The 24,203-nt window shown below is 39.9% G+C and overlaps 2 protein-coding genes across 4 annotated transcripts; one reads left to right on the top strand and one right to left on the bottom strand.

The window, feature by feature from the left end:
* Positions 1-1,008: 1,008 nt before the first annotated feature.
* snx19a (sorting nexin 19a) lies at positions 1,009-21,322 on the bottom strand. Of its 3 annotated transcripts, none has more exons than XM_039618361.1 (13): positions 21,188-21,322; positions 10,503-10,642; positions 7,588-9,081; positions 7,360-7,495; positions 7,172-7,272; positions 6,960-7,079; positions 6,541-6,659; positions 6,284-6,380; positions 6,036-6,177; positions 5,477-5,600; positions 3,807-3,991; positions 3,623-3,710; positions 1,009-3,386 (listed from the first exon to the last, which is right to left on the bottom strand). In XM_039618361.1, exons 3-13 carry the CDS (start codon positions 9,055-9,057, stop codon positions 3,275-3,277), a joined length of 2,694 nt encoding a protein of 897 aa, XP_039474295.1. In that variant the 5' UTR covers positions 9,058-9,081; positions 10,503-10,642; positions 21,188-21,322; the 3' UTR covers positions 1,009-3,274. The 3 variants fall into 3 exon arrangements, with proteins under 3 accessions (XP_039474295.1, XP_031615806.1, XP_039474296.1); XM_031759946.2 differs by having other exon boundaries at positions 10,503-10,639; positions 21,188-21,309; XM_039618362.1 differs by lacking the exons at positions 1,009-3,386; positions 3,623-3,710 and having other exon boundaries at positions 3,855-3,991; positions 6,083-6,177; positions 10,503-10,639; positions 21,188-21,309.
* Positions 13,990-23,595, top strand: LOC116336183 (beta,beta-carotene 9',10'-oxygenase-like). Its single transcript, XM_039618363.1, has 13 exons — positions 13,990-14,150; positions 15,873-16,021; positions 17,472-17,661; positions 17,748-17,959; positions 18,329-18,444; positions 18,542-18,644; positions 19,081-19,209; positions 19,310-19,470; positions 20,019-20,186; positions 20,431-20,568; positions 21,220-21,402; positions 22,038-22,148; positions 23,002-23,595. Exons 2-13 carry the CDS (start codon positions 15,994-15,996, stop codon positions 23,116-23,118), a joined length of 1,656 nt encoding a protein of 551 aa, XP_039474297.1. The 5' UTR covers positions 13,990-14,150; positions 15,873-15,993; the 3' UTR covers positions 23,119-23,595.
* Positions 23,596-24,203: the final 608 nt, after the last annotated feature.

Here is a 24,203-nt window from a genome sequence, read left to right as displayed (position 1 = left end):
CTTCAAATTTGTTGTGCTTCTTGTGTCTTTGTGACAGGGCATATTGATCCTGCTGAAAGAGGCCACAGCTGAAGGGGAATACAGCTTCTATGAAAGGATGTACATGGTCTCTAATAATGTTTTGGTTGATGGTATGTGTCAAAGCAACATCCACGTGAATGGCAGGACCCAAGCTTTTCCAGCAGAACTTCCATTTCTCTGTGGTCCAGATCCCTGACTGGTTCCTATGCAGCCTCATACCCAAAAAACTTCAATGAAAAGTGCAGTGTGTATTCTGATAACTGCTACCACAACCAGCATGAAATTTTTCAGGAATTTGTGTAACAGTAACTCATCTGTTGGATCAGAGCATACTGGCCTTCACTCGCCATGTTCCCCACAGTTTCATTTTGGAGGATAGTCATAAACCAAAGCATTGGACAAATTGACCTGATGAACATCCAATGAAGATTTTACCAGTCACCCCGAGGAAGCCCTACAACCGTGCACAACAAATTTCACTGTTTTCACTAACAATTAAAAAACTCTAAGGGTGGGGGGATGACTTTTATCAGATAAATCACAATATTTTACAATATACTTTAAATGAATAATAATGCTTATTTGGAATGATTCAGCAATTCCTGTAATGGATCTAAGTTGTGAACTTCCGTGTATAATTGTTGCACTAAGCAATTTGTGGTTAAAATACAGCTGTTCCCACTCATATGTGGCCACCAGCAGTGCAGTTTAAGCATTTAATCCCCCCTGGTTTCCAGTCACAAGCAAGTCCCAAAGCATGAGACAGGAGGTGGGGCCCCACCAGTATCAGACCATGATCTCATAAGAAAGGAAGTGAGATGTGCTAAATGTTCCTAACATTAACTTTATGAAGTCCTGCTGACCAGCAAGTGGAAACAATAGGAGTGGATTTACACCCTGACGACTGACAGTTTATATGTGAGCATATGTGAACAACTCCCCTGTTGTTGGATCTGAGCGCATCCAATATACAACTTTTGCTCACACTGTGGTCTGAGAGCTTTATAACGCTTGCGTGTGTTACAGGATTATTCCACAGAATTGTACTCGTACACGTATATGGTTTTTCATCTCGGATTTCCACCACAAAGCACTTCTAAAACAGAAACAGAGCTGGAAACACAATAAATTGGTAGAAAAGTGTTTTACATTGGAAGAGATAATTGCAGAGCAGGGAAGAGCGCGCATTTTTGAGACTTTTTCAATCACCATGACAGAACTGCCAGATTTTTTTTTTCTTTTTACAGAAGAACACCCTCTTTGAACTGATTGTAATTATTTCAGCATTTCAGAGATTGTTTGCAGTAGGCTGGCTTGCTGACTATTTAAGGATGCTTGACAGTTGTCTGAGTACCAGCCACCAGTGTCCCTGTTTCTGTCGTGCTTAACACGGATAATAAAGCTTTCAGTTCAAGTACAGAGTGCATGCAGATACCAAGTGATGCAGATTTTTTTTTCCCTCAATGAAATATTGAAAAATTGCAGAATTTTCTTTTTAAATATTTAATAAAATTATGTTGCCATATGGAAGCACTTTATAAAAAGTGGTGATTTTTTTCCTTACTTTTTTTTCAATTTACCATTCAAGCAAAACATAAAGTGGTTTTTGTAAATCATGCAGTTAATTTATCCCTCATCAGGGAATTTGGCTGTGAAGAAATTGGTATTTTTTTAACTGCTCTCCGGATCAAAAGATCATGGGAAGACTAAAACACAATACTTATCGATGAAATATCAGTTGATCTTTAACTCCTTTCACACAAATAGTGTTTGTACAGTGAAAGAATGTGTGAGAAGAGCTGGATTATATGAATAAGTGACCTGACACAGAGGAGTAATCAAAGAAAACCTATCAACTAGCACAAAATCATCTTTATGACTGCTAAAATCCCACAAGTTCACTCTTTGTGTTGAAGACAGGGGGATTCCCCAACAGTGCTCTCAACTTCAAACATTTATTGATTCAGTCAGTACACCTGTCTGAAGTTCAGCCCTAGCTTTCATCTGAGCACCTCCTTCACACTGCTGATATCACTCAGAGATGTGAGAGGGCTCAGCTGAAGGCACTAAGTGCACTGGGAAGCACAGTGAGACCTGTAGCAATCATTAGATAAAGGGCGACAAAAGACAGAATAAAACTTTATATAAAATCCTGGAAGAGCCTCCTTAATTTCCTTTCAAGCCCCGGCAATCTGTCGAATCATCATACTTCAGGTAGATATCATGAACATATGCACTCATGCCAGCTGTGAACTTACCAGGCTCCAAAGTAGGAATGTGCACGATTTGCAACCATATCAGAATAAACAAATGCATCAAGAATAAAGACAACAGTAACAGTGCATGTGTTTTACACAGCGAATAACTGTGTATTTGTTAAGCATATCAAACAACGTCATATGTTGTCTGCAACAGAGCCCAAAATTTGTTTAACTGCGTGACATGTTAACCAGACGTCAGTTTGCGTGATGATATAACTATGAAGCCAGGATCACTCCTTTTTCTCATTAATCTGCGTGATTGATGCCGCTTTGTTGCGCCATCACCCTATGGACTCCATTGACTACAAGCTTTTATGAATATGTCACATCCTGCACAAGTATATGGCAAGCTGCATCTCCATGAACTGCGTCCACCAACGAGGCATCACCTAATCATCTTATCACTCCCCAAAAGACTAAAAATGGGGCAAAAGAGTAGGTTTTGGATAATGTCGGACACTTTCTGAAACGTTAACAGATTTAACTTGAAAAGTAAACAAATGGAGGCAGAGGACAAATACATTATATTTTACTTGGATGCAAACTTTTTATAAGGTGAAATGGAAGCTAAAGCTTGTTTTATGATAATGAGATAAGATGAGAAATCCTAAGTCTATCACACACATGGGAAGTTAAATGATCATGAAATAATGATAGGAATTAAACAAATATTATCTGGCAGACAATCATTTGTCAGACAGATATACAATGTTATAGAGGGTGATAGCTGGCTCACAGAGCCAGCCTTCCTAATCAGTTTCTTCAGTCTGTTGTTGTTCCCAGCTCTGATGCTGCTCCCACACAGACCACAGCAAAGTACACTGTGCTCGCCACAACTGAGTGACAGATATTTGTTTACCTGTGTATTCCATTTATCTATCAGACAAGCTGCTGAGAGTTGTGACTGTTATTAAGACCCGAGTCTGTCTGGTGATCAATTCTGGGCTTCAGCAGGCACATTTTTGTAAATCATCATGACAATCATTGTTGTCTCAATATGTGTCTTTGGTCAGGCTCTGTAGCAGAGAATGCTGGAAGTTCTTATCACACGACTCGGGGATCAAAAATTCCAGCAGCAGGTCACAGATGCAGTAAAGCAGATGCCTGCAGAAAAACACAGATGTAGGAAAAAGACATTAAGAATCTGACATTCTTAGATTGATGATATAATAGTATAAATATGAAAGGTAAGAGGAGTTTTCAGTTCTATCTGAAACATTAACATTGTGGTTGTACTGTTTAGTGATAATCAGAGACCAGCACTGATACAGTTTCTGTTCTCCTTTGTTAAAACACAACAGTCAGACTTGTTTGCTCAGTGGTTTTGGTTGCTGACTCACTTGTTTATCTGGTGGTCCTGCAAAGACTCCAGCATAGTCTCCAAACTCAGTCTGTACTTCTCATTACCCAGCATGTCAGTGATGAGCTCTGCTCAGACACAAACAGTGAAACATACTGTCAGAAGCTGTGAAAATCAGGGCAGCATTTAACAGCTGTAATCTGATTTGAACAGCTGTTATTCACCTGGGAGCAGCTGCATCAGGCAGTCCAAACATTGCTCCTTTGTTTTCTCCTTTTGTGCAGCACTTCGCTCAGGCTGTGGTTGCGCAGGCAGAGTGCCACCGGGCCACACAGCTTCCTGCAGCACTTGTAGGTAAATCACCCAGCAAGGAGCACTGGTAAGGTGGGCGACACCTACATCCAACCATCTGATACAGAAATCAGTTCAGTACTTTAGTGAGTGCGTCCATGTTCAGGACATGTGTCAGTGTGTCAAACAGACAGAAGGGGAATTAAATGCAAGCTCATGAAAAAGCGTGCTTTAACCAATTAAAGGAGAATGCAAAGCATGAACCTTAAGCCAGAAGTGAGGTCCCAGAGGCAGATATCAAGCCAAAAGTTGTGACCAGTATGACCATTTAATGATAGCATAACATTAGGGGTAGGAAAAGCCCATTTCCCACACACCATGTGGTAAAGTGGGTCCAGCAGTTATTTAGTTTAGCAAGTAAAGCACAAAAAACCCATAAGATTTATGTGTGTGTGCTAAAAAAAAATCCTGAAAGACAATCAGAGAGAAGATCGTGCACCATTAAAATCCAACTAACCACCACTGACCTGTCCTTGTGCCCTCTAGATCTGGCTGAATGAAGGACAAATAAATGACTGTAAATATGTCACTTGCTCACAAAATAGACCCCATAGCCAACTGTTGAGGCCTTGCTGTGATTTACTGTAATAAATAAAAATTCAATAATTTTTCCTGCAATGTGAATAACAGAGAATGACAGTACAAAGACTGCAAACAACCAAAAGGACATCACACAAACTATGGCAGAGAGTAGACAAACACCAGTGATAATAGTGGCAGATAAATGTAGCAAGAGTGAAAAGAGAGTAGTCCTCTAGCAGAGTCACCCGAGGTATAAGTTTTATCAAATAGGAAAGTTTGAAGTTTCGTGATCAAGGTAGAGAGAGTGTCAGTGTCCTGATCCCTAACTGGGAGCTGGTTCGACAGGAGAGGAGCCTGATAGTCGAAGGCTCAGCCTCCCATTCTTCTTTAAGATACTCTACCCATATAGTATGATGATCATTTAGGACTTTGTATTCAAAGAGAAGAATTTTGAATTAAGTTGTGGTTTTAACAGGCAGCAAATCAAGAGAAGCTAATATATTAGCACTCTCACTGTGGCCTTTGAACTGAAGGTTTTTCATGGAGATTTTACAATAACGTGTTTACAGTAACCCACTCTAGAAGTAACAATCTCAAACTCATTTTTCAGCCTCACTCTCACAGGATGTTTTTAAATTTGACAATATTGCTCAGATGAAGTGAAACAGTCCTAGAGATTTGTTTAATGTGTGAGTTGAGTGACATATCCTGTTCAGAAATGGGTCCAAGATTCCTCACAGCGTTACTGGAGGCCAAGGTAATGCCATCAAGATTAAGTATTTGATTATACGCCATGTATCTGATAGAAATAACACAATCGTTTCAGTTTTGTCTGGGTTTAGAAGTAGAAAATGACAGGACATCCGGTACTTTAAGACTTGCCTGTAGTTCAACTAATTGCTATGAGTCATCTGGCTTATTATCACAGGGTGTCCCAGGGTGTCAGAAGTTATTCGCCCATTGTGTAAGTGAAGTGGGAACAACAGTTCACAAACAGCTGCAGACGCTGAGGAACTCTTACCTCTCGATGAAAGTCCCGAAGAGCAGTCGGATGGCCTTCTGGATGTTCTCAGTGCACAGCCAACTCCACTGATCCTTCATCAGCAGACACAAGATGTTCAAAGCGACATCTGCCACAGCTGTGTCTGCAGTGCGCACACGTACAAACAAACACACACACAAACCCCCAATAACTATACGTTTATTTCAGCACAAGGATGGGAATCTTCACAAATGAATTAAAAAAATATTTGACTACTTGTAAAGGTAGAACACACCATTAGTGGTAGTGGGCAAAAACATGGAGTTACCTTTGTGTTGTTAATAAACAGTCAGACAAAAAATGTTTTTAATCAGAAATATCTATTAACAGATGCTGTGGTCAAGATTTTTCACTGCAAGTCAAAAACAATTCTTACTAAATGTGGATTCAAAAAGTCTGTGTATTGTGCCCTATTGCTGCAAATCTTCTACTGCTCAGCTACAGCCACCACAGACATTAGGTTTTGCTGCACCCATGTGGTAAAACTGTGTCAGTGCATCTTGCCAATGTGGATAAATCTACTTCAGACAAACTCAACCTGTGCCGTGAGTTTTCCCTGAAGTCTTCTTCACATCTTGCTCACACCTCTGCTTGGTCTCTTTCCCATTCTGTCCGCATAACAGTCTTTCCTGCTCACCAACAAAATTCTCGAGGTGGGACAGTGACATGCCAGTGAGGACCTAGAAAGTCAGAATAAGCAAATGATTTCTGAAGAAAATGTCAAGGCTCTCCCACATTAGTCTGAAACACATTTGTGTTGATAGTTAATGAAGAATAATAACTTACAGTGCTGCCTTCACTGAAGCAGTATGTCACTTTAGGATGTAGATCAGGAATGTTGGGTATATTGAATGCTGGGGAGATTTTGCTTGGGAAAAGCCTCCTGAAGCACAGAACACAAAACAGGAAACCCCAGGTTGCAAAAAAAGTGAATTAAATCCAACACAAAAGAAGCTGAGAATTAACTCGCTGAATTAATAATAAGGAAGAAAAGTCGATCTGAATGTGTGTGAAGATTGGTATCGGGCAGATAGAGCTCTTACCTGTATTTTCTGTTGTCCATTGTTCTTCCATCAGGATCTCCGTCGATGTCCTCTGTTGGGCTGAGGGGCTCTGGATGTGGGAAAGCTGTCTTCAAAGTGTCCAAAGCATTTTCCATCATCTTTCAATCAATCAAACATATGTGAAATAATTAAATTCAAGTTGTAGAAAAAAGAAAAAGCATCCAGTTTTTGTCTCATTCTGAACATGATTAGCTTCTTGAGTATTTTTTCTTCTCTATTTTGTGCATTCTTGAGTATCACAATGTGGAATTTTTTTTACAGATTTACACAAAAGGTCCAACTCTATCCTCAAGATTGAGGCATAAAGCTTCTTAGTTAACTCTTGCAGTGGAGTAATAGAGTAAATTTCACAAAATGCAACTACTTATTAGTTTAATTTTCTGTTGGCTCATTCCTACCTTATCAATTCTTGACTTGGCAAAAGGTTTTCTTTCAAAATATGCACAGACACCTGAATTGAGATCAAGGAACTCCTGCATGTCTTCGTTGTTGGCTATCTCAGGAATGCTGCTTAATTGCTAGAAAACGATAACAATTATAGCACAAGAACAAAAAAACCCAAAACCCATGTAAATCCTGCAAATGCAAAAGTTATAATCCAGACGCTTACTTTAAGGAAGGCATCCAGCTGGCTTTTACGCACTTCAACCTTCTCACCGTCTGGACTGCTGAATGAGAGATCAGGGAAAATCCTCTTTGGGCCCTTGACATCTGAAATGCAATAAATAAATAAATGTGGCATTTCTTCTTGGACTACTAGGGTTTGGTGATGTCTTCAAGCAGAGGACGACGTCTTACTCTTGATTAATTTCTTCATTTCGGGCTTCTCCTCTAAACGTGTCTGCAAGTTGAGGAACTCGCTGTATCTGCGATTGACGGCGTGACAGGCCGCAGGCTGTGGAGTGGCGCCGCCGTCACTGGTCGGTGTCTCAAACTGTTAAACAGAAAGAGGTGTGCAGTATGCAATCATCAATAATCCAATTTCATAAGCCAGCTTCATTGTACCAGGCTGTGGCATGACTGTACCTTTACAGTGTAAAGAATATAGGGATGTGTGCCGGTGCCACGCTGCTCTTTTGCGGTGACGGTGCCACCAATTCTGACATTCTGGATGTTCACAGGTGCCGCTGCGTTGTTGGGGGAATCCAAGCTATAAGAGGGTAAACAGAGCTTTCTTCTAGGGCAACCTGGAGATTTCTCTTGAGCTATGCCTGCCGGCCACTGGGAGTCCACCGGCACCACCACCTTCTGTCCTAGATTTCTCAGAGGACCAAAGCATCCATAGGCTTCATCATCTTTTGAAGTGAGCATGCTGCAGAAGTTGTTTGAAGGACCACACTCGCAAAAGCCTCCTTTCAGATCATCATCAGAGTCAGCCTGAGTTAGCGAGTCCAGTGAAATTATTTTGGACTCTGACGAGTTGGAGTGGTGGGCAGATGTGAGCGGACAGCAGTTCACTTTGTATGGTGTGAGCAGACCTGGGCGGCAGCTTTGAAATTTCCCAGCTGACGCCAAGCTAACCATGCTGCTCAGTGAGGACTCCCTCTCATGGATCGTGCTCCGGCTCTCATTCAGATCATCAAGGTCAGAGGTGCTTTTGCTGGCGAGACCAGCTTGATCGGAAGAAGACAGTGACTTGCAGGTGGCCCAGGACTCCTGGTCGATCTGACATTTGTATAGGGGATCTACTGGGAGGTCATCCACGTTGATTTCCTGCTGTGGTTCTCTGCATCTGGTAAGTATGTCTACAATGGTCTGGTTGAGCCAGTCAGGATCAGATATCCTGCTTATGAGTGGTAGCAGCACGTTGCAGGTAATAAGTTCTGTAACCATGTAACCTCCTGTCCTGGTTTCCATCTGTGGGTATGGAACCAGCACATGTAGTATAAGGTGAACTAGAGCTCTGGAGTAGCTGAGCTCAGCAGCTTTGCTGCTCACAGCTGGATGAGGGGTGTCTACCTCACTGTAGAGCTGCCAGAAGCTCATGCTTCCCTTTTGTGTCGACTGTATCTGTCTTACTGTCATATAGTTCTGCAGGTGACCCCCGTACACCTCCAGCAACCGCTGAACCATGGCTTTTCTGTCCACTCGCCGGGCACGCTCCTTCAGTTCCATCACTGACTCCAGCATCGAATTACGCACCGCACGCTCAAATTCGCCCTCCACCTCGGGCAGCAGAGTGCGATACCACGAGGACACGAAGTCACGCACTGCTTTGTGGACAGCGCTGTGGATCTCATGGTTCAATCTCCACTCATGCTCAGGTGAATACTGAGGTGGGTTAATGTTGCCAAGAGGCAAGAAGTGCTCCAGGTGGAGAACGCTGTTGGCATCCAGCAGAGCCCGTGACCCAAGCCAGCCTCCGAGAACCACCAGGAGACTGGTGAAAACGCAAAGGAGCCAAACATTAACAAGAAGGTGGAAGAGGACGAGCCACACCAGCAGAGCTCCGACCCCCAACAGCTTCCCCTGCCCAAGAAAATCCAATAAAGACATTATGATCGGCAGTGGAGATTTGTCCTGTTGAAAAAATATATGCATATACTGTTAAATAACAGGCAATAAGAACATTATAGTAATGACTAAATTTCAGTATAACTGTTTAATGCAGGGGCAGGGGAACTCCAGGCCTTAAGGGCCGGTGTCCTGCAGGTTTTAGGTGTGTCCTTGATCCAACACAGCTGATTTAAATGGCCAAATAACCTCCTCAACATGTCTTTAAATTCTCCAGAGGCTTGGCAATGAACTAATCATTTGATTCGGGTGTGTTGACCCAGGGTGATATCTAAAACCTGCAGGACACCAGCATTTAAGGCCTGGAGTTCCCCATCCCTGGTTTAATGGCTTCTATTCTCACATGATAAAGCCAGCCAGCTACACTCTCACTCAGATCTGTGTTTACACAGTGTTTGTGTCTATGCTGGGGCTTTTCCATATCACTTTATAGGCCTGCCATTAACAAATATTTGCATTATAATGTAATCTATTTCCCTCAAGTTTTTTTTTTTTTTTTTTTTTTTTTTTTTAAATTTCCCCTTTTCATTTGATAATTTCTTGTAAGTTAAAATCTAAAAAGAGGAAAAAAGAGAAAAGAAATAGGAAGACTAGTCTCTAGTTTCCCACAGTAGCAGAAGACAATTAGTTTACTATTCAAAACCAAAAAGATATTCATAATACATTAATATCCAACAGAGATAAGAATCTAAATCCTCATAATTAAAACGATAAGACCAGAATATGCAGGGAATTAGAAAAATAATTTAGCATTTCATTAATTTTTTTATGACATAAAGAGAAATTGTGTTGTGTTTACTGGAAATGCACCACATAATTTGGAGGATGTGTTATTTAATTCCACTGATCATAATACATGTTAAACTTTAGATGGGTTAAGTGCTGTACTGGATTCAAAACACTGACCCAACAAAGTTACTGTTCCAGAGTACAATCACTTATACTGAGAGACTGTTTTATATTTGCTGCCTTCATGAGAATAATAAAAAATGAACAGATAATGTCCGAAGTCATTTGGAAGCAAAAGGTCCATATGACAGCTATAAACCTATTATGTTGTTTGTATGGAGTATAATGTTATACTCCATTAACTGCCCTGTGACAATATAATTACGCTTGAACGCACCATCTGTTACAGTATCATGTCAGAGGACTTTCTTCCATGTCAACAGTAAATTGATATAAACTTTAATGGACAGCGAGTCTTGCGCTGCCTGTTGTTGAACTTTTTTCTGCTTTCTATATTTCACATAACAGTCGAACCTCAAGAGAAATCCAGAGCATGTTTACAAAAGTACTGTGGGCTAGCAGCAACTAAGGTCAGAGCAGAGGTCAGTGAAGCTCACCTATTATATGCAGCTAGCCTGCAGCCTACTGACAGTGGATTTCTATTAGTTTAGGCTATGAAGCAGAAAAACACACATTACCTGAAAGGTTAAAGGACCCTCTTTGGACAAATGCAGGTCGTGTTGAACGTCTTCCTGCTACGGTCTTAATCCTCCAACAAAGATTATCTGGATAGAGACACAGAGCCCATATGGACAGCTCCCTGGCTGCTGGTTGTCTACTTGAGACAGTTAAAGAGCAATACGGTCATTTATGTGCAGCTGAAAACAAATGCTAGCGATAAGTATGCAGATTTTAGAGAATAAAACTATGTGACCATAAATAAATGAACAGACACAAAACAAGCATACAAATGATACACATTTAAGAGCTAGTAGCTAAATCAGCATAAGTTAAATTCCTTTACTCCATTTTTACAGTTCCACACATTTAAATATATTTTTAAATTCATTATCTTTACATTTCTTCTTGATTTAATTGCGTACTTCTGTGTTTTCACCAGTGTTTTCTGCAGAGTAATGAGAGTGACTTGACCACCAGTGCTTTTGATCTGCTTTACAAGTTGATCAAAAACTATATATATCTATCTATATATATATATATATACATATATATAGATATATATATATAGATATATATATAGATATATAGATATATATGGATACACATAAATGTAGGAATAAAGTGATCGGCAACCCATAACTGTAAAGTAAAGTTTTGAAGTCCTGATTCATATATTCTATATTGCTCTTATTGGTGTATATTAAAGTAATATTTTAGTCATGGGGGACATTGGGGGACATGGAGTAAGCACTTTCTTTGTCTGAGCTCCTTAAAACATTATTTTCTCTATTTGAGATTATGTCACATCACAATGACACAAAAGATTTGAATTTACTACAGTAGATTTATATATTACCAATGCTGTCATCAGCATTTTTATGTAATAAAAACATCAAGGCTTTAGTCCTTAGCCCTTGACCTTCAGGGGGAGTTGCACTCTCTGAGTGGTCTTGTTTTATGTTTATTATCCTCAGTAGCCTACGATATTCTATTACACCTACACTATGGTGTAGGTGTAAATGGCAAACCTTAACTTGGAGAACAGTTAAGATAAATTGCATTAACATAGATGCTACTGCCATAGTTTGTCAGTTGCTTGCTGCCAAAAACATTTGGAGGTAAATAAGTTGTCTAAAGTGCTCCTAAGAAGTACTATCTCTCTTCTACTCATATCTTGGTTGTGCAATATTTAGTGATTTCCCTTCCTGTTTCCTTTAACTCTTTCCCATGTGTCGTCCTTTAGTGTCTCCTTGTAAAGTCAGTCATGTCTGTTTGTTTACTTTTCTTTATGTCAGCTTCCTGTGTCTTTGTCTCTGCCTCTTGTTTTATTGTAGTAGCTCCTGTCTTTTGTGCACTATTTTCAGTTTTGCTTCCCCTCTCTCTTACTCTTGATTTGTCCTTGCTGAGTCCTCATCTGTCTCCACTTTCCTAATCACCTTCCTGTGTATTTGATTCTCTCAGATTTGCCTTTGTTGTGTTTGTTGTGTGCTGTCTGTGGTCCGCGAGTGCTGTGGTTTCCTCCTTATGGCCTTAGAAACACATTTATACAAAAACAGAGTATCAGCAGTATAGCTGTTTTAGTTTATCCTTTGTGTTCTCCAGTAAATTGGTTCTGCCTGCCACACAGAGAGCCAACGCAATTTATTATTTTTTGTTATACAGTAATCTCTTTGCAAATCCTGTTGACTACAGCTTATTTACCAATATAAGCAAAGATGTTAGACATAAAACATAGAAACCTGGAAAATCACCTGTTAGCACACCACGTGGTTTAAAGCAGGTGTAGCTGGCCCAGAGTGTAGCTTATGATTGTATAGGCCTGTATGTATGGAATGCCAGGACTGCCATAATGAATTACTTAAATACACCATTAAATAATTAATTAAATGTGGCAATAATTAATTAAAATGGGAATTAATTAATTAAATAAATAGTTATGACACATGTAATTAATTAATTATTGACACATTTAATTAATTATTTATGTATTTCATATTTTAATTAATTATTGACACATTTAATTAATCAATTATTGACACATTTAATTAATTATTTATGTATTTCACATTTTAATAAATTATTGACACATTTAATTAATTATTTAATGATATATTTATTTATTTCATTTTGGCAGTCCTGGCGCCTGGCTCTCATCATGAATTAATTTTATCTGTCAGCCTCACCCATCAAACTCACGGGCGGGGTTAACGCTGCCCATGCAGCTTCTCTAACATTTGATTGGTTGCCGTGCAATGTAAGTCAAAACAGGTCGATCCTAGATAATCGATTGCTTCTGTAGACTTGAGGCAGCCAGGTATCCCAGAATGCGTTTCAAATCACAGGCAGCAATGGTGGTGGTGTAGTTTTAAAATACCCGTTTTCTCTGTCACCAACTACACTTTTAACAGTGTTTTAGCCACGAATGTCGCGCCCGTAATCTTCACATGTCTGGTCAGGTTGTCAGCATAGAACATGTTTGCAAAAGTGCCCAGATGTTTTCAGAGATTTCAGTAGCTCTGCTAACAGTCAGCATGCAGAGTGCACCGAGGGGTTACGTCAACCGGTTTGTTTACATATTCCACTCTCCGTGTTCCACATGTTGCATTCGCAGATTCGCATTTTCACCGAACGATCGTCTCTTTCCGCCTGGTCTTGTGTCTCTGTGCTTCTGTAACATAAAGAACGAGCTGACATGTTTCTCAGGACACCAGCGATCAGCTCAGCAGGCCCTCAGTTTACCTGCATGCGTCCTCCTCACCTGTCAGCTGTTTAACACCTGCTGCTAATTCAAGAAACACGCCCACGTTACCTGGTGATAGTCACAGTTTAACTGGGCAGCCGGTGCTTGATATAACGCAATGTCAGCGCATTTTTCTGCACAACATAAGTAAATATAGTATTTTCCCGAGCGCAGAGCTGCTGGAGCTTGTTTCCTTACAGAGGACTTTATAGGCGAACCCACTTTATCGGCAGCTGATGTCCAATCTGCACACAGCTTTGAAACCTCACCTGAGTTTTAGCTCTCAGTGGTTAAACGCTGGACTTAATTCACTCAGGTTTTGTCTGTCGGGTCACGTTTACTTCGCTGTTTTATTTACAACTGAGCAAATCGGTTTGGCTCAAATTAAAGTTATGTTTCATAACTGCAGAGTTTTACAGACGTTTAATGGTTCACTGGCACATGTGTTAGACTGAACTATTCGCTTTTCTTTATCTGGTGTGTTTCGGATTTAACAGTGAATTTTGAGATTAAACTGACTTTTAAAATGTTTTTATACAAAGAGGAAAGAGAAGGCGATTTCCACCGAGAGGAGCAGAGTTTGCAACAGCATGTTCAAGATGAAGACTGCAACCTGGACAGAAATATTATATCATCTGTTTTTAATAGTTATTTAACTGTATTCTAAGCACGTAGTTTATGATATAGCACGTGTATTTCAGTAATAGCCTACTGATTTCAGCAGCTCACATGGGCGTTATCTGTGATACTCCTAACTATAATTTATCCAAGTTAACGTCAGTTAACCATTCAGACAGTTCTTTTGCAATGAAAACATAAACACCCATGCTGCGTAATGTTTACATTATAGCTGCTTATGCAGTAACCATGGTAACCACGGACTCTGAGCGGCTGGATCGACGGAGGTCAGACACCAATTTTACATGTAAGATCTTAAAACAGGACACAGCCAATATCCGTGCTGGCCTCATATCAAATGTGACCGCAGACTGAGTCTATGTTTGATGTTTGCTTTATATCTAATCTTCCTCTCAAACATTTAAACAGCAGCGAGTCTGCAGCTGAGGGAATACAAACTCAAATTGTCGGAACAGGTTCGATCGTGGATTCATTTGGTAATTTATTAAATGTATAACTGTTAGTCTAATCTGCTGCTGAGTCTCTTACACTGATGAAAATGCAGATAACACAGATCACGAACACCTGTTCAACCAATCACTTTCATTCCACTTTGATCTGCGACAAACTGACGGTTCATCTCTGTTACAGTGTTTCGTTAGACTGCTATATTTTTGTGTTCTTTATGCTGTAGATTTTCACGCTCTGGAATAGTTGGCAGTATTAAGGATGCTTTTCTGTAAAATCATATTGATATGACCCGTGACATATTCGTAGATGACAGTTAGATAGTCAGCTGGGAAACTCTGTGTTAACTCAGAGAGCTGAAGATATCGTGGAGAGATGCTGATCTTGCTCCGTGGTGTACAGGTTACCCTCATGATCAATATTCACAATAAAAATATTAGCCGAACATCATGAAGTCTGTATGTGTTTCATAGTGTCGAACAACCTTTGTACAGTTAAAGTCAGCAGTTACTACATGACGGAAACACCAACGTTTTCTCTTTTATGCGTTTATACGCAGGTCACGCAGATTACTGAACAGAAACCCAAAGATCAGCTGTTAATCGAATTTATTTGCTCTCTCTCCTCCTTAAACATGTTTTAATGTTAGTTATAATTCAGAATTGGCGACTGAAACACGTAGGACACATAAGAACATCAGGAAATAAAACCCCGATAAATATAACCTCAGTAAAAGAAGTCAGTGTCAGCGGGGGTTATTACAGCTGTGTGCCGGGGCCTGCGCTTTGTCGGCGTTAACAACAGCTCGATTGCTTGCGAGGCGAGCGGGTCTATCCCACGCTTTGCCGTGAGACTGGGCAGACATCTCCGAAATCATCGAAGCACTTTTGCAAAGAGGCTGTATCTTGACAAACCGATCAGACATATGAAGATTAAACCACTACATTCTCGGCTAAAAAATATTAAACGGTATTTGGTGACACACAAACAGGCTTTTTCAAAGTTCAGTTCTGCCGGTTGTTGTGGGCTATAAACAATGGCCACCAGGCCAAAGCAATGGTTTTGAGTCGATCAGCGTTAACCCCGCCCCCTGAGTTTGACGGGTGAGGCTGACAGATAAAATTAATTCATGATGAGAGCTAGGCGCCAGAACTGCCAAAATGAAATAAATAAATATATCATGAAATAATTAATTAAATGTGTCAATAATTAATTAATTAAATGTGTCAATAATTAATTAAAATGTGAAATACATAAATAATTAATTAAATGTGTCAATAATTAATTAATTACATGTGTCATAACTATGTATTTAATTAATTAATTCCCATTTTAATTAATTATTGCCACATTTAATTAATTATTTAATGGTGTATTTAAGTAATTCATTATGGCAGTCCTGGCGTTCCATATGTATGTAGCTGCTGTTGTAAATGCTTATTCATTTTTCTGCCTACCTTATTTCATAACCTCTGTTTTGTGGGCACTGTGTGTGACTGCAAGCCCAGGCGGGCACAAGTGACTCTCTCCCTCTCTCTCTCCCTCTCTCCCTCTCTTACAGCTTACATAACGCAGTTTATCGCTGCAGGCGGCTGTCACAGCTCCACGCACATCACCGAGTGGGTTTCTGTGGTCTAGCAGGACACGGATATAGAAAACAGGAACTGCATCCATCACCTGTCATGTCATCTGTGAAGCTCGAGCGTCCAGGTAAGCTTCCTCCTTGCTGTGAATACTGTACAGTAATACTTTTCAGAGGACACAGAACGGTGCGCTGCAGGTTTCATAACTTACAGGAAGCAGCACGTTTTACAAGCCACGAGCATTTGAAGAGCACTTGATAAAATCGCATTTATCATATTTGCATCTCTATAAATCAGCGGGACTGTTGAGAGCGCGGCGATGGGCGCTTGTGACTGTATGTACAGTAATATCAGTACAGAGTGTTCTTTCAGCCTTACGTTGGTATGTGTGGATTTCACAGGCCTGTGGATATGAAAAACTCGACAGGCATTACACTACCAGCAAAACAGAGTAGAGCTGAGGCTGTACTGGGAGACTTGGATATCTGCTGTTTAGCTACAGCACAACCGCCACGTTTATGGGGATTTTGTAACAGCCCGTCTGCTGTAGGCCAAATATAATTAGCCATAACTTATAGCAGAAAATTTCCCTCCACATCAAACTAATCGTTTCAACACAGGTTTATTCAAGGTTTTTCTTTGATTTGTCACCCCCCTGTAGTACAGTACAATATGATAGGAAAGGGGCACTGGGTGTATTTGGATAAACAAGCTTAAAGCGACATGTTTGTCATTGTCTCAAACTGCAGAAATTAAACTTTTGTATATTGTAATTTGCCTGAGTGGATCTCCAGAATATACTGTTGTTTAAACAATCATGTGCTTTTACTTTTGTAAAAATGAAGCCCTTCCCTGTCAGTAGTGGCAGGGGTGGATGGTAACTGTACAGCTGACTGTTGTGAATAATTTAAGTCATGCGTCTTTAACACTGGAGTCAGAGGAGCAGTTGCTGGCTTTTTCACTGAGGATCTGAAGCGGTTAAACAGGGTTCTCTCTAAAAGATGTCAGCAGGGCACTGAGCTGTTTATTGTAGCTTTTCTGCAAGTACAGGACGCCCTAAACTAGAACAGCAGATTTCAATGTTACTGGTTATTTTATACTTTATATTTTATGTTTTAGTAGCTGTAAATGAACTGTAAGAAAGTAAATGAACACTTGAAAAAGTAATGGCAGGTTTTAAATGTTTCTTAATCATGGTGAAAGTTTACTTTATTTTTTATTTTTTTTATCCCCCAAATGCTGTTTGTTTGTCCTGCTGTCTGCATTTCAACAGTGTTACGTAAAACTTACCAAGCCAAATGTCATTAAACTCTGCTCAGAAGCAAACCTTGGGCAACTAAAGAGCTCTAATGTGGCACAGACCCCGAGTGCCTGTTTTCATTCCTTTTTAAAAAAAAATTTATTGAGCTGCATGCAGAACTGTTTCACCACAAGAAAAGTAAAGTTTATACTTGGGTCGTCAGAACTCTGTTGTTTACAGCAGTTACTAAATAAAAGGGAAATATTGTCCATCTGTAAGAAGTGTAAAGCAAAAGTTGGACTAAAGAAAGGTCATTTCTGTCCATTCTTTCATTTAGGTTCAGATCAGGCAAAAAATGCCCACAATGGCAAGGTACTGAAGGGGCTGGAGACAATTGCTGCCCTGGTCCGCTCTGTAGAAGAGACCCCTGAGCCAGTAGCTACCAAAGTAGAGGGAACCATTCCCTCCTGGATCAATGGCAAACTCCTCCGCAATGGCCCTGGGAAGTTCGAGTTTGGAAAAACACAGTGAGTTGTTTAGACCTGCTGCAAAGCACAAAATGAACGTGTCTATAACAATGGAGTCGAGCCTTAACAGCTGTGTTTCATGACAGCTACAACCATTGGTTTGATGGGATGGCCATGCTGCACCAGTTCAAGATTGAGAGAGGCGAGGTGACGTACATGAGTCGGTTCCTGCAGAGCGATACCTTCAAAAAGAACAGCGAGCGGGACCGGATCATGATGTCTGAGTTTGGCACGCTCGCCATGCCTGACCCCTGTAAAAACTTCTTCCAGCGTTTCCTTTCTCGCTTTGAGAAGTTTGGTGAGTAAATAAGACAGTGGGATGAAGTATATGTGCATAATAGATCAAAAAGCTGGTTTTCTCCTGCACTTTAAAAAATAAAAAAGAGCAGAAGAGCCACGACAGCTAGAGATAAAATCAAGTTTATACTAACTTTGCTTTGCTAAATCCTCCTGGGATGGAGCCTCTTAAGTGTTCTGTATATACCCAAGTTACATAACAAGGCTTTACAGTGGGGAACCAGAGGGGGAGCACAAAATGTTTTACATTCCCACTGGACCCTCCAGTATAACTACAAACTGTAAATCGTATAGTAGACCAATTTCTTTAAAAGGAGAAAAGCTTTCAGTCCTAAAAAAACATGTCATCCTTTGTTTGTCTTTGCTACAGAACCCACAGACAATGCAAGTGTGAGCTTTGTGAAATACAAAGGGGACTACTATGTCAGCACAGAGACAAACTTCATGCACAGAGTGAACCCAGAGACCCTAGAAACTTTAGAGAAGGTAATGTCATTTGTTATGTGCAGTAAACACATTTCTTTGTCATTGTGTAGTCTGGTATAAACACAGTATACATCCTTATCATTCTGTTGTTTTGCAGGTGGACTGGAGTAAGTTCATTGCAGTAAATGGAGCCACTGCTCACCCCCACTATGATCCAGATGGTACCACCTACAACATGGGCAACTCCTATGGAAGAAGAGGTTTGTTCCTTGAGTCAAGTATCCACACTTAAGTCTGCACAGTTACATGGCTCTTTTTTTTTTTTTTTTTAAATATCTTGATTTAGAAAAAAGAAATGAGCTGTACTTTGTTGAAAGAAAGGAGGTGCGGCAGTTATCAGTGTCAAATCACAGCAAGTGTCTGGATTCAAATCCACTGGCCGACTTGGGTCTTTATGTGGAAAGTGCGTCATCGCTGCCTCTCCAGGCATTCCAGCTTCCTCCCAGAGTCCACAGACATGCACATTAGATTAACTGGGCTGGGTTAATTAGGTTGATTCTAAATTGGCCATAGATATCACTAGTTGTCTGTCTCTGTTATCCTTGCAACAGATTGGCAAACAGTACAGGACGTACTGAAAAATGGATGGATGGAAAATGGATGGAACTATGTTTTGTAAAACACTTCTCCTTCCAGGAGTCCTCTACAATATCATCAGAGTACCTCCTGAGAAGACGGAAAGCAAAGACACTCTGCAAGGAGCCAAAATCCTCTGTTCTATTGTGCCTGCAAATAAGTCCCATCCCTCCTACTACCACAGCTTTGGTAAGCCAGCACACCAGGGTAGCACTCATTATGCTTGATTTCTTTTCCATTTGCTGCCCTCAGCTGCAAAGCTTGCTAAACTTTTTCTTCCTGCTTCCAGCCATGTCTGAGAACTACGTGGTGTTCATCGAGCAGCCAGTCAAGATGGACCTGCTGAAGATAGTCACATGTAAAATAAGAGGAAAGGCTCTGAGTGATGGCATCTACTGGGATCCCAAACAGGAGACAGTCTTCCACCTCGTGAACAAGCACACAGGCGAGGTGAGATGTGACTGTTAATATTTTTAACTGCACTTCAATATTATATTTATATACAATAACAACTGATGTTCCTGTTGATTGATTATGCAAGAACTAGCAAGCCTGCATGTAATGTAAATGTAAAAAGAGGCAAAGTGTGGGCAAAGACAGAATCCATTTAGATTGGGTGTGGATTTGAAACATTGGTTGAATTCCACTCCAGGCCATTAGGGGGCCACCTAGGCTGAAAATGTCCATCTCTGCGCCACAAATTTGCAATGACATTGCAGTAGGAAAACTCCCTAGAGTGGCCCCATTTAAAGGGCTACACAGAGAAAATTAGGTGATTCAGAATGTAATGTAACAGATGTAATAAGCATTTTGTGTATATATTAAGCTTTTATTACTCTATGTTGATTTTATTTTTTTCTAATTTTTAACCTAATTTGTCTTCTGAATAAGTGATGGTGATGTTGAGGAGTACTGTCCTTAAAGGAGAGTGTCTTTGTAGTTTACAGCTAAATTAAGTACTTGACAGAAATTTTGTAACTGTATACACTGTACCGCAGGTCAGCTCAGTGAAGTACCACACCAAAGCCTTCTCCACCTTCCATCAAATCAACGCCTTTGAGGAGGATGGATTCTTGATGCTTGATATGTGTTGCTCCGACGACGGCCAAGCCATCAACAACTACCTCATCCAGAACTTGCGTAAATCAGGAGACGCACTGGATGAAGTCAGTATAATTGCATGCACACATGGTTACAAAATAAATGTTGCAAGAAAAACAGATTTTTATTTTTTTTTCACTGTACTTAAGTTTTGGCGTAAATATTTATAACGGGGGAAGACAATATTGGCTTTGCTAATTTACTAAATGATTTAGTGAGAAAGATGTTCAGTGTTAGCTTTATGGATTTCAGTCTGTTCAGATTTGAATTAACCAAATATCTAAAATGTACAAATATTGTCCCTCTCAGGTGTACAACACCTTGTGCAGGGTTTTCCCTCGGCGTTTTGTTCTGCCACTGCATGTGACCAATGAAACCCCAAAAGACCAGAACCTGAACACTCGACCCTCCAGCAATGCATCGTGTGTCAAAATCGGTGACGACAAGGTGAGTTGACTTCTTGCTCATGCTTTCATTTACACTTCACCTGTAGCACACATGCTGGAGGCAGTGACTAGAAATGAGTTGTCTTGACAACTCATACAATGTTGTACAAGTCAACAAGCAGGCAGTGGAAATATTAAGCTTCTTATTTTGAAATTAATCTAAGTGGCAGAAGTAAAGCATTCCCTTACTTGAGTAGAAATGTTAACACTACACTACAGTATTAACAGATGCAGAAAATTAAGTTAATAAAATGAGTACTAGGTTTTGTTTAGTTTTTTTTGTTTTTTTGTAAAATTTGTAAGGTTGTAGAAAAGCCTACTTAGAAGTAACCGCTACATTTGTAAAACTAGTGGGATTGTTGGATATGTGAATGTAATTTGGGATATTTATATGTAACATCAGCACAAAATCTATTCTGTTATCTTAAGAGATGTTTCTGTAGTGATTTTTATCATTTTTACAGTTTGTGTAGTTTTTGACCTGTGTGGATGGAAGTTTACATAATTTCTAGTATGTTAGAACAAATGTATGCAATCAGAGTTCACATAACTAGGTTGCAGAAACATGAGCCCAGTTAAAGGTGAAGCTCGTGGTCACAGAGCTCGCACGCTCTACTGACCTTAGGTGGTAGTTCATCCTCTTTTTCAATAGGTGTTCTGCCAGCACGAGGATCTCCATGGAGATGACCTCCATGAGTACGGTGGCCTGGAGTTCCCGCAGATCAACTACGCCAGATGTAACGCACATCCGTACCGTTATTTCTACGGCTGTGGCTTCAGACATCTGGTGGGAGACTCTCTGCTCAAGATGGACCTGAAGGACAAGACATTCAAGGTGTGTATGATACTGTGCAAAGGGCTCCACCTCATTTAAGCATGAGAGAGCGTTAGTGAATTTGATCATATTCACTGCTATTATATTGTGTAAATTATTAGTTAACATCATTTAAATGAATCATCTAAATGGTCTATTGGCTTATTGCAGCTTCTTTCTGGTTAATATCAACTGTCTTCCTACACTGCTGCAGACAATTGTCTATAAATTCAACCACATCTGGGCTGTCACAGTAAAAGCTCATGATCTTTCAGATTTAAAGTTTTATGTATTGTTACTTAGTAAAAAATATTTAAAACTAGGTAAAGGATGCCTCAGATGAACTACACGTGAAATATTAAACCATTACTTTTGTTAAAATGTAGAAGTAGCGTTTGGGAAAAATTAACTACATCCTGACTGCTTCCATAGCAACTGTGATTATGAGTGCGAGCAATTTGCTGCTCTGGGAGCATTCAGGTGTGTGTTTAACAAATACCAGACTGGAACTGAGCCAGTAGTTGAAGAAGCAAAATTAAGATGCTGCTATTGGCTTGTAGTATCATTCTGCTCATGTCTTGATAAGAACAAGATCAACTTTAAAATCTGGAGTTAAATTGAAAAACACTGACACTTGTGAAAATGATAATCCACAGGTCTGGTACCAGAAGGGTTTCTACCCCTCAGAGCCTGTGTTTGTGCCGTCACCTGATGCTGTGGAGGAAGATGATGGTGTCATCCTCTCGGTGGTTCTCACCCCATCACAGGTAAGACTCTCAGCTGCACAGACGTAGCGAATACATCTGCCTAATGTGCTGATAATTGTGCAGCTGCATCAATTTTATAGTTTACCTCTTTGCTTGTATTTGACTCAATAAAAAAATGTCCCTTCAAACCCTGTTGTGTCTCATGACGTTATCAGAGGTTTATGGTTTCCTGAATTTGAGGTACCAGCATGTCTGCAAGTCAGCCTAAGCTTGATTCGTTTCCTCTTCCAGTTCTTTAATCAGCTGGACACGATCTATCATAAATATTCATGTGGGCGACGAGCAGAGTCATAAATATTCATTGCTGAATTTACGCGAGTGAATTTTTGGAATTAAAAACAGAACTTTCTAAAGCCTTCAAGATTAATGGCAGAAAGTGCACTTGCTGGCGACATTAATGGTGCCAGTAAAAGGTTTTCTGAGTAATATAAGATTTTTTTTTTTTTTTTTCCACCAAAAATGATGTTCTACTACATCCCAGTGTCCGTCTTCCTGACAGCACACTGGGCAGCCTGAATCTAAACTGAGCATTGTGCTATTGTGTCCATCTCCCCTATAGCAAATGTTAATTGTTCATTTGCCCTGTCTGTTTATTTTAAAAGATCCTAATCAGTTTTAATTACCCCTGAAACACTGGATGAGGACCCTTTTAATATTCTTTTGTACACACAAAATGCGTTCTGGTCCTTGAATTTAATTAAAGCTGCTTTTCTAAAGACATCCACACCTCTCAAGCATACCTCCACCTGGTGTATTGAACCTAAGTGAAGTCTTTCACCATGTGGTGGTGTGTAGAGAAGTGTGTTGTTTTGTGTGTGTGTGTGTGTTAACGCCATCAAACGTTTCTCTCCAGGATAAAGGGACCTTCCTCCTGATTTTGGATGCCCAGACATTTGAAGAGCTAGGACGAGCCTATGTGCCTGTTAACATGGCTTATGGCTTCCACGGTACCTTCAGTGCCTCTGCATAAACTTTTTGTCTTTTAGACTCCCCATGAATACAACGCATCAATAAGCATTAGACAGTTATATTATCAGATGGTACTGAGTTGCTGCTGCTTTTTATGCTTATGTATACTGTCTATAGATATTCACTACAGGTGGGGATCACCACACATTATATGTTATCACCATATTTCACTGACAATACAAGCATGTTGCAATTAACATTTTGCAGTGTGCTGAATGTTACAATAATCTGATTTATTAAATCCAGTAAGATTATCTCTCTTAAGTAGTTTATTGCAAATAGACGTTGGAGTCCCGTTTTTACTCTTATGACTGAGCTGTTAGCTTGTTCTGAATTGGGAGGTAGGTCGCTTTGTCAAGCGAAGTGTGATCAGTGTTGGACGGTTTTTCGACTTGGCTGATTTAATGCAAGTTTGCTTGGCTAATGTCATCTCAGGAAGGCGGCGCATGAGATGGTAGTGTCTCCAGAGTCCTTTCATTTAATATCGATACAAGAATACCAAAAATCCCCCCCCCCACTCCCTACTATTCACCGTGTGTTTCAGAGGGAGGACTCGTAAGGTACAGTTGGAGGTAAATCTGTGGTCACCCAAGTGCCAAAAAGTTTTTTGTTTGTTTGTTTGTTTTTTGTTTGTTTTTTAAAATAAATTTTAATATTCCACTAATTTTTACAAATCTCACTTTTGTACTGTTTTTTAAATATAATTTTTTAATTAAAGTTTCAACATTAACACTTTTCAGAGGTGAAGTGTCTGGATTCTTTTCACACACAGAATCGGTGAAAACACACGGTTGAGAATAACGTGCATAAGTACGATTTCTCACATCAAATATTCTTTTACAGTCTTTTACTGGCAAGTGGTACGTTTAAAGTCCCAGGCTTTAAAGTCAACATGTGTTGCTATTTATAACAATTTGTATAGCAATCAAATTTGCATCCTTGACATGAATATATAGATATTAATCATTAATTTCTTATTACCTTTATTCAAATTACTTGTTTCACGGCATAAATTAAGCCCAAAAATAGACTGAATTGCACACAATAAATCACTTAAACTAAACAGACCCCATTTTACATAACAAT

Source organism: Oreochromis aureus, linkage group 10 (genome assembly GCF_013358895.1).
Source record: "Oreochromis aureus strain Israel breed Guangdong linkage group 10, ZZ_aureus, whole genome shotgun sequence".
NCBI classification, from domain to species: Eukaryota; Metazoa; Chordata; class Actinopteri; order Cichliformes; family Cichlidae; genus Oreochromis; species Oreochromis aureus.
The sequence above is the reverse complement of the archived record's forward strand: the minus strand, read 5'-3'. Positions and strand labels throughout refer to the sequence as shown.